Source organism: Sinocyclocheilus rhinocerous, unplaced genomic scaffold (assembly GCF_001515625.1).
Source record: "Sinocyclocheilus rhinocerous isolate Xijiao unplaced genomic scaffold, SAMN03320098_v1.1 scaffold512, whole genome shotgun sequence".
NCBI lineage: Eukaryota > Metazoa > Chordata > Actinopteri > Cypriniformes > Cyprinidae > Sinocyclocheilus > Sinocyclocheilus rhinocerous.
The window spans coordinates 85,686-101,346 of record NW_015638979.1 but is presented as its reverse complement, the minus strand read 5'-3'; the positions used below and the strand labels follow the sequence as shown (position 1 = coordinate 101,346).

Sequence of the window (15,661 nt, the reverse complement as noted above, 5' to 3'; positions counted from 1 at the left end):
AGTTCATCATTGAATTCAGTGATGTCATCGTCCAGCTCAGTTCAGTTTAAATAGTATCTGTGCAATCAAGTCGACGATATCGCTGGAAATTAAGTGTCCCCAGCTAAGCAAGCCAGAGGCGACAGCGGCAACGAACCAAAACTCCATCGGTGACAGAATGGAGAAAAAACCTTGGGAGAAACTAGGCTCAGTCAGGGGGCCAGTCCTCCTTTGGCCAGACGAAACAAACCAGTAGGTTGTACCATGCTGCAGCAAAGTTAGATTTTGCAGAGGGCTCATCTGGTTCCTGTGGTCTTGTCCCGATGGCCGTCTAGGAGACAAGGTCTTCACTGGGGATCTGTCTCTGGGGCACATCTAGTTGTCCTGGTCTCCGGGATCTGGTGGCTACGGTGACCTCGGAATAAGAAAGAAACAGACTAATATTAGCATAGATGCCATTCTGCCTTAAGTAGTTAGGTGCTAAATCATTGAGGGCTTTATAAGTAATTAGCAAGATTTTAAAATCTATACAATATTTAATAGGGAACCAGTGCATTGTTGAAAGAACCGGGCTAATATGGTCATAATTCTACAAATGCTAGAAACGTGGCTTTCGAAGGAAAGATTGCTATCAAAAAGCACACCTAGGTTCCTAACTGATGATGAAGAATTGAGAGAGCAGCTATCAAGTGTTAGACAGTGTTCTAGGTCAGTGGTTCTCAAACCTGTCCTGGAGTACCCCCAGCCCTTCACATTTTGTATGTCTCCCTCAACTATCACACCTGATTCAACTCATCAGCTCATTAGTGGAGACTGCAAGACCTGAAGTGGGTATGTCAGATAGGGAGACATACAAAATGTGCACTGCTGGGGGTACTTCATGGGGAGGTTTGAGAACCACTGTTCTAGGTTATTACATGCAAAGGTTTTAGGAGGTTTTATGTAAGAATCCATCAGTAAGAAATTACTCATCCAGTTTTTTATATCGACTATGCATTCCGTTTTCAAATTGGTATGTTTTGCCGGGCCGCAAAGAAATATAGAGCTGAGTGTCAACAGCATAACAGTGAAAGCCAACACCTGAGTGGAATTGTTCCTCAGGCGATCTATAGCAAGCTATCTGATGTGATACTATAGCTGACGTCTGCATGGTTACAATTTTATCTCTAATAGTATCGATCTTAGAAGTAAATTAGTTCATAAAGTCATTACTGCTGTTCTGTTGGGAAATGTCAATGCATGTTGATGCTTTATTTTTCATTAATTTAGCCACTATATTGAATAAATACCTGGTGTTATATTTGTTTTTTCCTCTAAAAGAGATGAAAAGTAATCAGATCTAGCAGTTTTTAATGCTTTTCTGTAGGATAGGGTACTTTCCCGCCATGCAACACGAAATATCTCTAGTTTTGTTTTCCTCCAGCTGCGCTCCATTTTCCGGGCAGCTCTCTTTAGGGCGCGAGTGTGCAAACTGTTTTCCTTAATCTTCCTTAAGCGTAATGGAGCAACTGTATCTAAAATGCTAGAAAAGAGAGAGTCCATAGTTTCTGTTACATCATTAAGTTTTTCTGAGCTATTGGATATGCTGAGGAATTGAGCTAAATCAGGAAGATTACTTACAAAGCAGTCTTATGTGGTAGAAGTGATGGTTCTACCATACTTGTAACAAGGATTAGAATTTACAGTTTTAGCTATATGAAGTTTGCACAAGACTAACTAATGATCTGAGATATCATCGCTTGGCTGCATAATTTCAACACCATCAACATCAATTCCATGTGACAGTATTAAATCTAGAGTATGATTTCGACAATGAGTAGGTCCTGAGACGTGTTGTCTAACCCCAATAGAGTTGGGAATGAATGTCAGAATGTCTATGAATGCTGATCCCAATGCATTTTTATCATTATCAACATGGATATTAAAATCACCAACAGTTAAGACTTTATCTGCAGCCAGCACTAACTCTGATAGAAACTCAGCAAATTCTTTAATAAAGTCTGTATGGTGCCCTGGTGGCCTGTATACAGTAGCCAGTACAAACATCACAGGGGATTTATCATTAACACTTGTTTCTCTGGATAATGTTATATAAAGCACCATTACTTCAAACGAGTTATACTTGAAGCCTGCCCTCTGAGAAATACTGAAAATATTGTTATAAATTGAAGCAACACCTCCCCCTTTACCTTTTGGACGTGACTCATGTTTATAACAGTAATCTTGGGGGGTAGACTCATTTAAAATAATGTAATCATCAGGTTTTAGCCAGGTTTCTGTCAAACAGAGCACATCTAGTTTATGATCAGTGATCATATCATTTACAAAAAGAGCTTTCGTCGAAAGGGACCTGATATTCAATAAGACAAGCTTTATCATTTGTTTCTCTTTATTATATACATTTTTTTATTTGTTGAACATCAGTTAAATTGTTACTCTTAAATTGGTTTAGATGTTTTTTGTATTTTCTAGTTCGGGGAACAGACACAGTTCTATAGTGTGATATCTAGGTGAAAGAGTCTATGTGCTGAGAATTAACTGTGACGTGAGGCGGCTAGCATACGGTCGGTTTAGCCATTCTGTCTGCTTCCTAACCTGGGTCCCAGTTAGTCAAGTGCAAACTCTAAGACTATGTGCCTTATACTTGAAGCCTGCCTTCTGAGAAATACTGAAAATATTGTTATAAATTGTAGCAACACCTCCCCCTTTACCTTTTGGACGCGGCTCATGTTTATAACCGTAATCTTGGGGGGTAGACTTGTTTAAAATAATGTAATCATCTGGTTTTAGCCAGGTTTCTGTCAAACAGAGCACATCTAGGTTATGATCAGTGATCATATCATTTACAAAAAGAGCTTTCGTCGAAAGGGACCTGATATTCAATAAGACAAGCTTTATCATTTGTTTCTCTTTATTATATACATTTTTTTATTTGTTGAACATCAGTTAAATTGTTACTCTTAAATTGGTTTAGATGTTTTTTGTATTTTCTAGTTCGGGGAACAGACACAGTTCTATAGTGTGATATCATAGCAAGCTATCTGATGTGATACTATAGCTGACGTCTGCATGGTTACAATTTTATCTCTAATAGTATCGATCTTAGAAGTAAAGTAGTTCATAAAGTCATTACTGCTGTGCTGTTGGGAAATGTCAACACCTGTTGATGCTTTATTTTTCGTTAGTTTAGCCACTGTATTGAATAAATACTTGGGGTTATGTTTGTTTTCTTCTAAAAGAGAAGAAAAGTAATCAGATCTAGCAGTTTTTAATGCTTTTCTGTAGGATAGGTTACTTTCCCGCCAAGCAATACGAAATACCTCTAGTTTTGTTTTCCTCCAGCTGCGCTCCATTTTCCGGGCTGCTCTCTTTAGGGTGCGAGTGTGCTCATTATACCACGGTGTCAGACTGTTTTCCTTAATCTTCCTTAAGCGTAAAGGAGCAACTGTATTTAAAATGCTAGAAAAGAGAGAGTCCATAGTTTCTGTTACATCATCAAGTTGTTCTGAGGTTTTGGAAATGCTAGGGAATTGGGATAAATCAGGAAGATTACTTACAAAGCAGTCTTTTGTGGTAGAAGTGATGGTTCTACCATACTTGTAACAAGGATTAGAATTTACAGTTTTAGCTATATGAAGTTTGCACAAGACTAAATAATGATCTGAGATATCATCGCTTGGCTGCATAATTTCAACACCATCAACATCAATTCCATGTGACAGTATTAAATCTAGAGTATGATTTCGACAATGAGTAGGTCCTGAGACGTGTTGTCTAACCCCAATAGAGTTCAGAATGTCTATGAATGCTGATCCCAATGCATCTTTTTCATTATCAACATGGATATTAAAATCACCAACAATTAAAACTTTATCTGCAGCCAGCACTAACTCGGATATAAAATCAGCACATTCTTTAATAAAGTCTGTATGGTGCCCTGGTGGCCTGTATACAGTAGCCAGTACAAACATCACAGGGGATTTATCATTAACACTTGTTTCTCTGGATAATGTTATATGAAGCACCATTACTTCAAACGAGTTATACTTGAAGTCCGCCTTCTGAGAAATACTGAAAACATTGTTATAAATTGAAGCAACACCTCCCCCTTTACCTTTTGGACGCGGCTCATGTTTATAACAGTAATCTTGGGGGGTAGACTCATTTAAAATAATGTAATCATCAGGTTTTAGCCAGGTTTCTGTCAAACAGAGCACATCTAGTTTATGATCAGTGATCATATCATTTACAAAAAGTGCTTTCGTAGAAAGGGACCTGATATTCAATAAGCCAAGCTTTATCATTTGTTTATCCATATTGCATCTGTTTTTTATTTGTTGAACATCAATTAAATTGTTACTCTTAATTTGGTTTGGACGTTTTTTGTATTTTCTAGTTCGGGGAACAGACACAATCTCTATAGTGTGATATCTAGGTGAAAGAGACACTATGTGCTGAGAATTAGCTGATTTCTGTGACGTGAGGCGGCTAGCAGACGGTCAGTTTATCCAGTCTGTCTGCTTCCTGACCTGGGCCCCAATTAGTCAAGTACAATCTCTAAGACTATGTGCCATATTTCTAGAGAGAAGAGCGGCACCACCCCAGGAGGGATGAAGACCATCTCTTTTCAACAGGTCAGGTCTGCCCCAAAAACTTGTCCAATTGTCTATGAAACCTATGTTATTCTGCGGGCACCACTTAGACATCCAGCCATTGAGTGACTCCCCATGTATCTCATCACCACGGTAAGCAGGGAGGGGACCAGAGCATATTACAGTGTCTGACATCGTACTTGCAAGTTCACACACCTCTTTAATGTTATTTTTAGTTATCTCCGACTGGCGAAGTCGAACATCAATCTTACTGAATTTACGTTTAGTATTAGCCAGCACTTTTAAATTTGCCAAGATGTCAGGCGCTCTGGCTCCTGGTAAACATTGGACTATGGTGGCTGGTATCTCCATTTTCACGTTCCGTACAATAGAATTGCCAATAACTAGAGCACTTTCATTAGGTTTCTCAGTGGGTGCGTCACTGAGTGGGGAGAACCTTTTTAATGTTTTGATCGGAACGGAAGAGTTTTGACCCGTGACTATGCTGCCTCACAGTCACCCAGTCGCCCTGCTGCACAGGGTCTGTAACCGGAACCGAACAATCAGAATGAATCAGAATCAGAATGAGCTTTATTGCCAGGTATGTTTACACATACGAGGAATTTGTTTTCGTGACAGAAGCTTCCACAGTGTAACAGAATGACAGTGACAGAACAAAAAACACAGATAATAAAAAATAAAAAATAGAACAAGTAAATAAGGAATAAAAATATATAAATGACAATTGTATCTGTACAATGTACAGAACTCCCTGAGCTGGACGCATCCAAAGCCGTATCTACAGCCCTCACATTCTTACTATCTTCAATTAAAGTTTGGATGCTTGTCTCTAATTCTGAAATCTTCTCTGTCAGCCTAACTATTTCCCTGCATTTATCACATGTGAATCCCTCATCGCCGACAGAGAGAGCTAAACTGTACATGTGGCAAGCGGTGCAAATAACAATAGCAGGAGAAGAAGCCATTACTCACCGTGATTGATGAATGATTCCGACTTACCACAGTTGTTTGATGAACTCGTGAAAAACGGAGCAAGAGAGAAAAGAAACGGAGCGAGAAAAAAAAACAGCAATAGACGAGAATAGAAACGCGAATGACAAGCTAACCAGCTAACGAATGCTAACGTGCTGCACTTGCGGTTTTAGATTAAAAGTGAACGATCAAATTAGTCAGATTAGTTTGATAGATAATATCAGAAATATGGTGGGAATTTGTGATGTTACATGACACTGAAGCTTCAAAGCGCGTATCAAGTAAGCAGCACAATTTCTCACAAAAGCATTTTCTCAAAGAAATGAATGAATGAAGTGTTAAATTTAAATTCTCTCATTGCACAGAAGATTGCCCAGAAATGTAGGCCAGTGATTCCCAACCACGTTCCTGGAGCCCCTCCTGCACATTTTGAATGTCTCCTTTGTCTGACACACCCATTCTAGGTCTTGGAATCACTACTAATGAGCTGATGACCTGAATAACTGTTATGCTTTATCATACCAATGTGAAGTTTTGATTTCTAATGCCTAAAGTGCAATAAACTAATTCATAAATGGTTCTTAGCTTTGTTTTCTTTTTGCAACCAACTGACGTGAATTTTTTTCCCAAAAAAAAATATGTTTTTGTATTCTGTTAATTAACATTAATAGTTACTCTTAATAATTATTCAGCCACAACATGACTTTCCTTTGTTTCTGAAAGACTGAGCGATGTGGATAAGAGAAGCTATGACCCTTGCCAGAATGAGAACATTTCAAAACGATGTGAGCTAAGGCTAGAATCAGAATATAAGCATGGTGGCATGTGCTTGTACCTCTACATCTGTATCTGGATCGATAAGATTGTAGGGAGCTTCCCTATATTTGTGTGGGAAATGGACATGGGAGTGTAAGTTTGTGGGATTTTGAGCTGTTGTAAGTCTTGCAGTGAGACTTTCCAGAGATTCCATTCCGCTTTCTTCTCGGCTGTGAGGGGGACATCCCAGTCCGACTTCCTGTTAAAAAAATTCTCGGAATAGCAGTTTTCCTTTGACAAATGGGTGGAAAAAGCTGTTTACAGTCACCAATACTTTTCTGTATCTGAAAGGGTTGTCACTGAGGTTGACTTGGAATGTGAATGTCGCTCTGAAGATCCCAACTCAAGCCAAGACCTCGCGGAAAAGGGAGTGAATCAGTGTCTAGATTCAAATGTCTCCAGTCTTTAGCATAGATGGCTTGATAGAATGCATGCATCACAGCTGGGTTGTTAAATGCTATTTTGTGGAGTCTTAGGTTAGAGATAGCAAACATATCTTTGGTAGCCTTAAGCAGACTGATTGCGTTGGTTATGGAGGGAAGTGACTTGATTTCATTGTCGAAAGTCTCTTTCAATAAAATGTCTTGTGTCTGCACAGCATTCCACTTCAGGAAGCACATCTGAGGCCATAAATGGCAATGGCTGGGGAGAGGCTGTTGCAGAAGTCTTGGACTTTCATGTGGTATTCTGCCATGCTGCTAAAGCGTATCAGGATTCCTAGTAGACTGGTTTAGATCAGTGCCCGTTAGAAGCACATTGTTCAAAGACTCTCCAAGAAACTGGGCACTGGAGCCAAACACTACACAAATTTGATCAAGCTTGCGTGGATGATACACATCGAAGGAGGGTAAGCACCAGCATTCTCTCCCTGAGCTCACAGGAGAAGCTGGCTTGGCATGACAGTTATCAAAGGTCCTCAACATAAACTCTACGAATTACTCTCTCATCTCGGGTTTCTTGTGTAGTGTGCGACAGAGAGCTAAAACAACTTGCTCTGTTCTTTGAAAGTCATTGTCTAGGTCAGAGGGGGGCAAACTACGGCCCGCCGAACACTTTCATCCGACCCGCGAGGGAGTTTTTAAAAATTCTACATTGGAGTAACGGTTTTAGTTCAGAATTACTAATTTGATGCAATACAAGCGAACGCCATTTGATGGCAGTATAGTACGCGGTACAGTTAGCGCCTACAGTAGAATTAGAATGCACTCGGTAACTCGGACATTAATGAGTGAAAATGAGTGTGGCGAAAAAAAGAAAAGTGGACTCTGAATGTCGTGTGTTCAAGAAAGAATGGACAACAAAATACTACTTCACCAATATCGGACAGAAGGCGGGATGTCTAATATGCCAAGAAAGTATTGCGGTTTTTAAAGACTACAATCTCAGTCGTCATTTTTCAAGTAAGCATTCGGATTATGCTGTCAACCTGTCACCTGCAGAAAAAGCAAACAAGGCTTTAAAACTTGCCACAAACTTTAAAAGCCCAGCAAAATACATTTACAAAACAGTGCTCTATTCAAGAATCTGTAACGAAAGCTAGTTATCTAGTGGCACATAAAATTGCAAAGCACAGCAAGCCTTTTTCGGATGGGGAATTTGTGAAAGACTGTATGGTGGAGACTGCTGACATACTTTGTCCTGGTTCTAAAAGTCAGTTTGAGAAAATTAGCTTATCGCGGAGAACAATTACCAGGCGCGTGGAAGTAATTGAGGAGTAATTGCTCTCCGAACTAAAAAAAAAAAAAAGCGGACGGCTTCAGTCTTTTTTTCTATCGCACTTGATGAAAGTACTGACATCACAGACACTGCTCAACTTTTGATTTTTGTCAGAGGAATAAACGAAAATTTCGAAATAACAGAAGAACTCCTCGGGATGGAATCAATGATGGGAACGACCAGGGGCGTGGATTTGTATGACAGTGTGTCCGTCTGCCTGGAAAAAAATAACCTGCCGTGGAGAAAGCTGACAAGCGTCACAACAGATGGATCGCCAAATCTAACCAGTAAAAACACTAGACTGCTAAAAAGGTTACAAGACAAAGTAAAAGACGAAACCCCGAACTCAGAAGAACTGATATTTCTTCACTGCATCATACACCAGGAAGCCTTGTGTAAAAGTGTGTTGAAGCTAGAAAATGTTGTCAATGTGGTTGTGAAGCTTGTCAACTTTATACGGGCAAGAGCGCTGAACCACCGGCAGTTCATTTAGCTGCTTAACGAAACGGAGGCAGAGCACCATGACCTCTTGTACCATTCAAATGTGTGCTGGCTAAGTCTCTGCAATGTGTTTCACCGTGTCTGGGAACTAAAAGGTGAGATAGCAATGTTCATCAATACGATTGGCAAAACTGATGACTTCCCCGAATTACAAGACACAGACTGGCTGGCTGACCTCGCGTTCGGTGTCGACACACTGAGGCATCTGAACGATCTCAATTTGAGACTTCAGGGAAAGGAAGTTTTTGTGCACGAACTGTACAGCAACGTGAAAGCGTTCGAGGCCAAACTTGTACTGTTCTCCAGACAGATATCCAGCTGAGATTTCGCTCATTTTCCTACACTGACCGGACTAAGCACACCAATAACACAGTCTCGCATTGAGAGGTACAGCAGCACTTTGATCAACCTGCATGCAGAATTTTCTCGTCGCTTCACAGACTTTGCAAAAATTGAGACTGAGCTTGAACTTGTCTCATGCCCCCTATCTTTTGACAGTGAGAAAGCACCACCAGACACACAACTGGAACTCATCGACATCCAGAGTGACAGTACTTTAAAGGAGAAGTTTCAGACAGCATCAGTTAACCAGTTTTATGCCTCACTGGATGAAAAAAATTCCCAAACATTAAAAAGCATGCCCAAAGAATGCTTGTTTTATTTGGATCCACATATGTGTGTGAACAAACCTACTCAGTTATGAACTACAACAAATCCCACTGCAGATCAAATTTAACAAACAGTCACTTTTCAGCTATCCTGAGGATCTCTACATCAAAGATCACTCCAGACTTTGACACCCTTGCAAGGAGAGGGGACCGGGCTCATTGTTCACATTAACACACTCATAACCATGACTTGGAAAGACAAAGACTAAGGTTCTCCTTCAGTTTTTATCAGACATAGTTTTATGATGATTGATATGTACATACTAATAGCAGTGCAAATTAGATTGTTGTAAATTTGACTCGATAATAGATATTAAATAAGAATTTTTGTTTTGTTCTGTCAGATAATATATGTTCCATGCATACCTCCACTGTAAATAAAAATTATTTTATCAAGGATTTGGCATGCGGCCCTTCACTTGGTTTGCAAAACTTGATGTGGCCCTCTGGTCTAAAAAGTTTGCCCACCTCTGGTCTAGGTGAACGAAACGGGAGGAGTGCTGCTCAGCTGTTAGTGTCATTCATGAACATTTCTTTGAGCTGTTGAGCTTTTGAGATTGAAGATGTCAAAGAATTCAGATCTGGCAAGTAAAGAATTAGTCAAGAAAAGCAGAGATGTTCAGTGATTTAGCTCTCCTTGGGGTGAACTTTGATGACAGATTTTTTTGAGCAGGACTGTGAACTATTTGTGTCCCCATAGACCTCGGTGCATTTAGAGTTAATGGAAGGGTTTGCACTTTTTTTTCTCCCCTTTATACTCTGTGTTGGGTGCTTATAGGATCAGGGATGAAGGGCTGTGACATGTTAGTTGCTACAGTGCTACTCGGTGCCCTGTATAACAACTTCGCAGTCTTTGGCCACATAGTCCTTCAAAGAACAGCATCTAAAGCAGATATTATGCTATTTTAAAGATGTATTAAAGATGTAAAGACCATTTGAAGGGATATTTTATTTATTTATTTTGGTGATTAGGGCATTGTCTGTTGATATCAGGCTTACTGTTCAGCAAATCAGTAGAGCTGGTTATTTGTGCAATCTCAGTTTTTTTGACTGAGATGAAGTTTTACATTGGTCCACCTATTTCACTGAGATTTCAGGCTTTACAGGGGCAGTTGGAGATAAGTGGATTGTTAGTCTTGCATAGCCTGACCTTCAGGCTGACAGCAGAAGGTCTGGGAACCTTGGCCATTTTGAATTGCCAAGGAACGCCAAGAGGCCGTTCAATTAAAAACTTTAACTGAATTCTGAATTCTGCGGTAAGAACAAGAGCAGTACAGTAGTACAGAACATGGTAGTACCATCATGAATCATGTAAGTGCTCTGTTTTATATTAGGGATGTGCAGATCCTATACTTAGGTTGCTACCGATCTAATACAGACCTTTTTTGTTGGGTCATGTATTAGTCACAATGGACCAATCCAAATCGGATACTAGGGGTTTCTCATGGTTGTTACTTTTGAGATCAAATAATAAATAAAGAAAGAAAAATAATATTAATAATAAAATAAAAAAATATTAAAGCACCACAGAATGTTTAGTGCATTATATTCCAAGTCTTCTGAAGTCATTAAATCATTTTATTTGAGGAACTGATGGTATATTAAACTAATGACCCTCTTCACTACTTGTCTATTTATGTTTAGAGGAATTAATTCCTCACACTCTTCTCATCTATGATGAGTTCTTGTGTTAGTTTGTTTGTTTTTTTGTTTTGTTTTTTGATGTTCAATGACAGATTGTATCATCACATTTCAATAAACCAGTCATACATTTAGTTCTATGGGAGCCAACCACTAATAAACCCAACATATGCAACTGTATTCTGGAAATAATCCCAAGGGGGAAAAAATAAAATTTTAAAAAATGAAACCGCGTCTACCCAAATCTGTAAATTAATTTGATCTGTAAACAACCCCAAAGTTGCTTATAACAAGCAAACTTGGCAACACAGGTGTGCCTTTGTGCCTCCCTATATGGAAAACTATGATAGTTTTGTGCAATAAAAGACAATAAATATTTAATATTTACACTTTTTGTAGTGCATATATTTATTTAGTGCTATCAAAGATGTATTGTTCAGAATATTGGCACTCTTGAAACAAAAATAGAAATTTGTAATTGCAGTTTTTAAAAAAAATTAGGTTTTTACCAGATGTATCAGTAAGATGTGTATTTGTGTGTGCTTCTCTTTATAATGAAGTGGTGTGTAGATAGTGGGGTATAGATATATTCTCAACTGATGAGGGGGAGGGGGGGGGGGGGCAGTACAGGTCTGATACTCAGGATTACATAATTGAGCATGAAAAGTGTTGAGCCATCCCTATTTTATATAACAATGATGTTTTTATTCTTTTCAGACTGTGTCACACACCTCACACTGCTCCCATATGAAAACTATGTCTTGGAATGAAGAACCCTGGAATGTGATACTCCTGTAGTTGTAAAAATTGGCTTTGACTTTTTTTCTTTTTTTTTTAATCTATAGATACTATTATTAAATATCTCTACTTTATTTTGTGTGCTTGGCAACTTAGTGTAGTGATTTGTAATGTTAATGTTATATAGTCAGTTGTCTTTTATGTTACTCTGTGTTTTTTTTTTTCCCTTAATTTAATAAAACTGTGACTAAAAAATGAATGCATCCTTCAAGTAAATGTAAAGGTGGTAGAGAGTAAAGAGTAAATGTTCGCATTTAGGCTAGGTCATCCATTTTAGACATTAGGTTTAACAAAGAGATACAGTAAGAATGCATTTTTGAAAATAAAATGTGTTGGACTTTTATACTTGTCACATTTTCCTTACATTTTTGTCAAACTCTCAAGCAGATCATTCTTTTCAGCTAGATCTTTTATTCGATTGAATTAATTTCTGACAGGTGGTTGACATTTTATAGCAACATACAATATCACAGTACAACCTTATTGAAAACATGATAATCTGCAGTATTTCTTTAAACAGACAGTTATGATGTCCGATTTCTGAATGAATTGTTTTGAACTTGTCCCTTTAATTATTAGAAAGAACACTGGCATTATTAAACAAAGAGAAATGTTATCATAATACTATATAGTTCATACTGTATTTGGAAACTATCTGATAATAGTGAAAATTGCCTGAAAGAATTGAGCTGCTAAAACAAATTGGAAGCCATTGAGTGCACCCAAAAATCATTTGTAAAATCGTTTGTATGTTTTTATGCATGTTCAGTGATCCATAAACAATTATTGCACATGCACCTGTGGAACAGTCCTTAAGACTTGCAGGTAGGCAATTAAGGTCACAGTTACAATAATACAGAAAAGGGACCTTACTACTGACTATAAACAACACCAGAAAATAGACCGTTTGGATGGCTGCTCATGAAAAACCAAATTAACATCAATTGATATTAATATTGATGTTAATTATTAGTAATATAACAGTCACACCAGTGTCTGAATTCTTCACTTCATTTAATTAACTTCTTTCTGATAGTGCACTTCACTGCCATGCAGTATATAGGGATTAGTGAATGGGTGAACAAGTGAGCGATTTCGGACATGGTAACGCAACAACAATCTTCAGAAGTGGCATGTGCACTGCCACCCAAAATGAGTGCTGTGTTCCAAATGGGATAAATACACTCCCGAAGGGTATATATTGAAGGGTCGTGCCAAACCAGAGTTCAAAACTGGCCAATTCAAAAGGCCCTTTGGAATGAAGAATTTCAACGGCTACAACTGATGGACACTTCTCTCGCATGATTCTTTGTAGAGGTTTAATTGTGCAAGAAATATAAGGTAGATATAACAGCTCTCCTGTAGCTCAAACAATAGAGCATGATGCTAGTAACACCAAGGTAATGTATTAGATTCCCAAAGAAAATTAAGTACTGAATGCAGTGTATGTCGCTTTGGATAAAAGCATGTACCAAATGCATAAATGCAAATGTATATCCTGGCAACAAGTTTTAATAGATAGATATTTTGCTTTATAGGGTAAGTTCAGGTAAAGTTCAGGTTGGCCGTTTAAGCTTGATTGCCCAATGGATTTACACTTTCAGAGCGTAACAATGGTCTTTAATTAAAGGGACATTAATTTGATTGTCCTCTGACCAGATGCCTCTGCAGCTGTTGTATGGTGAGCTCCTGCAAGTACAGCATACTGTGGGCCGTCCAAAAAACGTTATGCAGATCATTTGAAATGTATTCTGAAGGCTTGTGGCATCCCAGCAATGTCCCTTGAAGGTCTGGCAGCTGACAGAGTTGCCTGGAAATCCACCTGTAAGACCGGTCTTGATGCCTGGGAAGCGGCCATGACCCAGGCGGCAGAGGAACACTGCCACCGCAGTCATGCTGCTGTACTTGTGACCCCAAAATGCATCTCAGCGTTTGGTCTCTGCAGTCATTTACGTGTCCACTCTAAGACTGATAAAGAGCAATGCATTATCCCCGTCGGAACCGACACTCTTTCAAGAGAGAGATTACTTTAAATGATAAAATAGTTTTGACTAATGGAATACGACCCTGGTCATTGTGGCTACAAAAAGGAGGACCTCCTTATCATGAAAGATATTAGCCCTTTGAGATTCAGATTTTCATTTCTACTTATGCTCACTAAATGTAAACAAATATTATGTGTGACAGTACTTGTATTATTTGTTACTGTGCTTAACATGGATTAAAATTCAAATAATACATTTTTAAAATGTTAGTTTTTCTTGTAAGGTGGTAAACATGGCTTGGCCGAATGTGTGACCTTTTTTTAAGAAAACTGCAGTCAGGAAATCCAAGTAAGATATGGAAGAAAGGAAAGAGAGCAGAGAGCAGAAAGCAGGTGAGGCATGAAGTTGAATCTGAAGTGAAATAAGGAAGGAGGAGTGAAATGTAGATGTAAGGCTATACAATTTGGTTACAATTAAAGTTTCTTAAAACAGACAGAAAAGAGTTATATATATATGTATATATATATATACACACACACATTTTAAATGTTCATCTTATTCAGTTTTTTTGGTTTGTTTTTTTGTTTTTGTTTTGTTACCTTATTAGCTGTTGCATGTGTTAGTCACAAATTTAATGTCAAGGCATGTTCTGTCAGTTTTACATTTTACACATGAATTGAGTAAACATGAATTTTACTAAAGGCCTAGGGCTGGACCATATATTTTTGGGGTTTGAAAGACTGGATTAAGCACCAATGCGCACAAGCAAATCCTGTTAATCAGTCAAAATCATATATAAATCAAAACTCAGCATGGAAACCGGTATGAAAGATCAGTAAGTGAAAAACTCTGCTAATCAGAAGACCAGTATTGGAATTCTGCAGATTAGTGGGGAAATAAATTTGATTTATTATTCAGAATCCATATTTGGATAGGAAAATTGTTTACTTGAAAAAGTCAACATAAGTATTAAATAATTTGTTAATGCAGAGAACATAATTCAATGTTTGAATCAAACTAATCAAAGCCTTAGTAATAATAAAAGTAGTAATAATCTGAGGTCTTATGAGGTACCGGGTTTTTTTTGTTTTTTTTACTGTCTGCGTGTAGGCAAAACCAGAGCTGTAGAGAGAGAGAGTTGTGACAACTCCGTTCACTCCAATGGACCAGTTTTTTTACAGCAATGGCGGATCGTGGCCGCTCAATAGTTCCCGGAAGTTAGCGCTCATACTATCAGCGCCGTAGAGATGCAGCAGAAGAGACCGCTGGGATGAGCTTTTAAAAGGTATGACATTTATAGAACAAAATAGTATATTATCAGCACAGCTAATCAAATTACCCTGTACATTAAAACAAATTATTATTAGATTATTCCTCACTTAATTAGTAGATTTACGGGATGTTATTCATTCTCTTCATGCAGTTTCATCCATCGTTGTGTAATTTAAAAGTGATTTTGCTGGTGGGGAGTTATTAAATAGACTTAGATATATTGCAAAGGATGCAGATGGACCAAAGTGAGAATGAAAAGTTTAATGTAGGTGAGCAGTTTTCATTTCAGAATCATGCTAGGCTAAATTTCCAAAAATGTATTATATAATATTATAATATCTACTATATTATAGAAGTAATTACAGTAAACCTGTACATTATTACTGTATTTTATACTTAAACGTCTTAGCTACTAAAGAAGCACTGTGTTGAAGGAGCACATGCCACAGGACTGCAATGTGATGGTGCATCACTTAACCATTTCTCCTGTGTTTTTCTCCTTCGCTATCTTGCTTTCAGAACAAGAACCACCTGAAGACTGTAAAGAGACATCACCCTCACAATGAGTCTCTTCACTGGTTTTGGCAAGTCTTTCCCTGCTCTTTGTGAAAAAGTGCCAGTTCCCTAGTATGATTACATCACATTTTGTTGGTGTAATCTGTAGACTGCCCCTGCTGACTATATCCAGCCTCTTATGAAG

The 15,661-nt window shown here is 38.3% G+C and overlaps 1 protein-coding gene across 2 annotated transcripts in view; it reads left to right on the top strand.

The window, feature by feature from the left end:
* mcph1 (microcephalin 1) overlaps positions 1-11,891 on the top strand; it is an 88,505-nt gene extending 76,614 nt beyond the window's left edge. For both annotated transcript variants that reach the window (XM_016566259.1, XM_016566258.1), the window contains one exon: positions 11,624-11,891. In XM_016566259.1, the coding sequence (XP_016421745.1) occupies positions 11,624-11,676 (53 nt within the window). In that variant the 3' untranslated portion in view covers positions 11,677-11,891. The remainder of the gene's footprint in view (positions 1-11,623) is intronic.
* Positions 11,892-15,661: the final 3,770 nt, after the last annotated feature.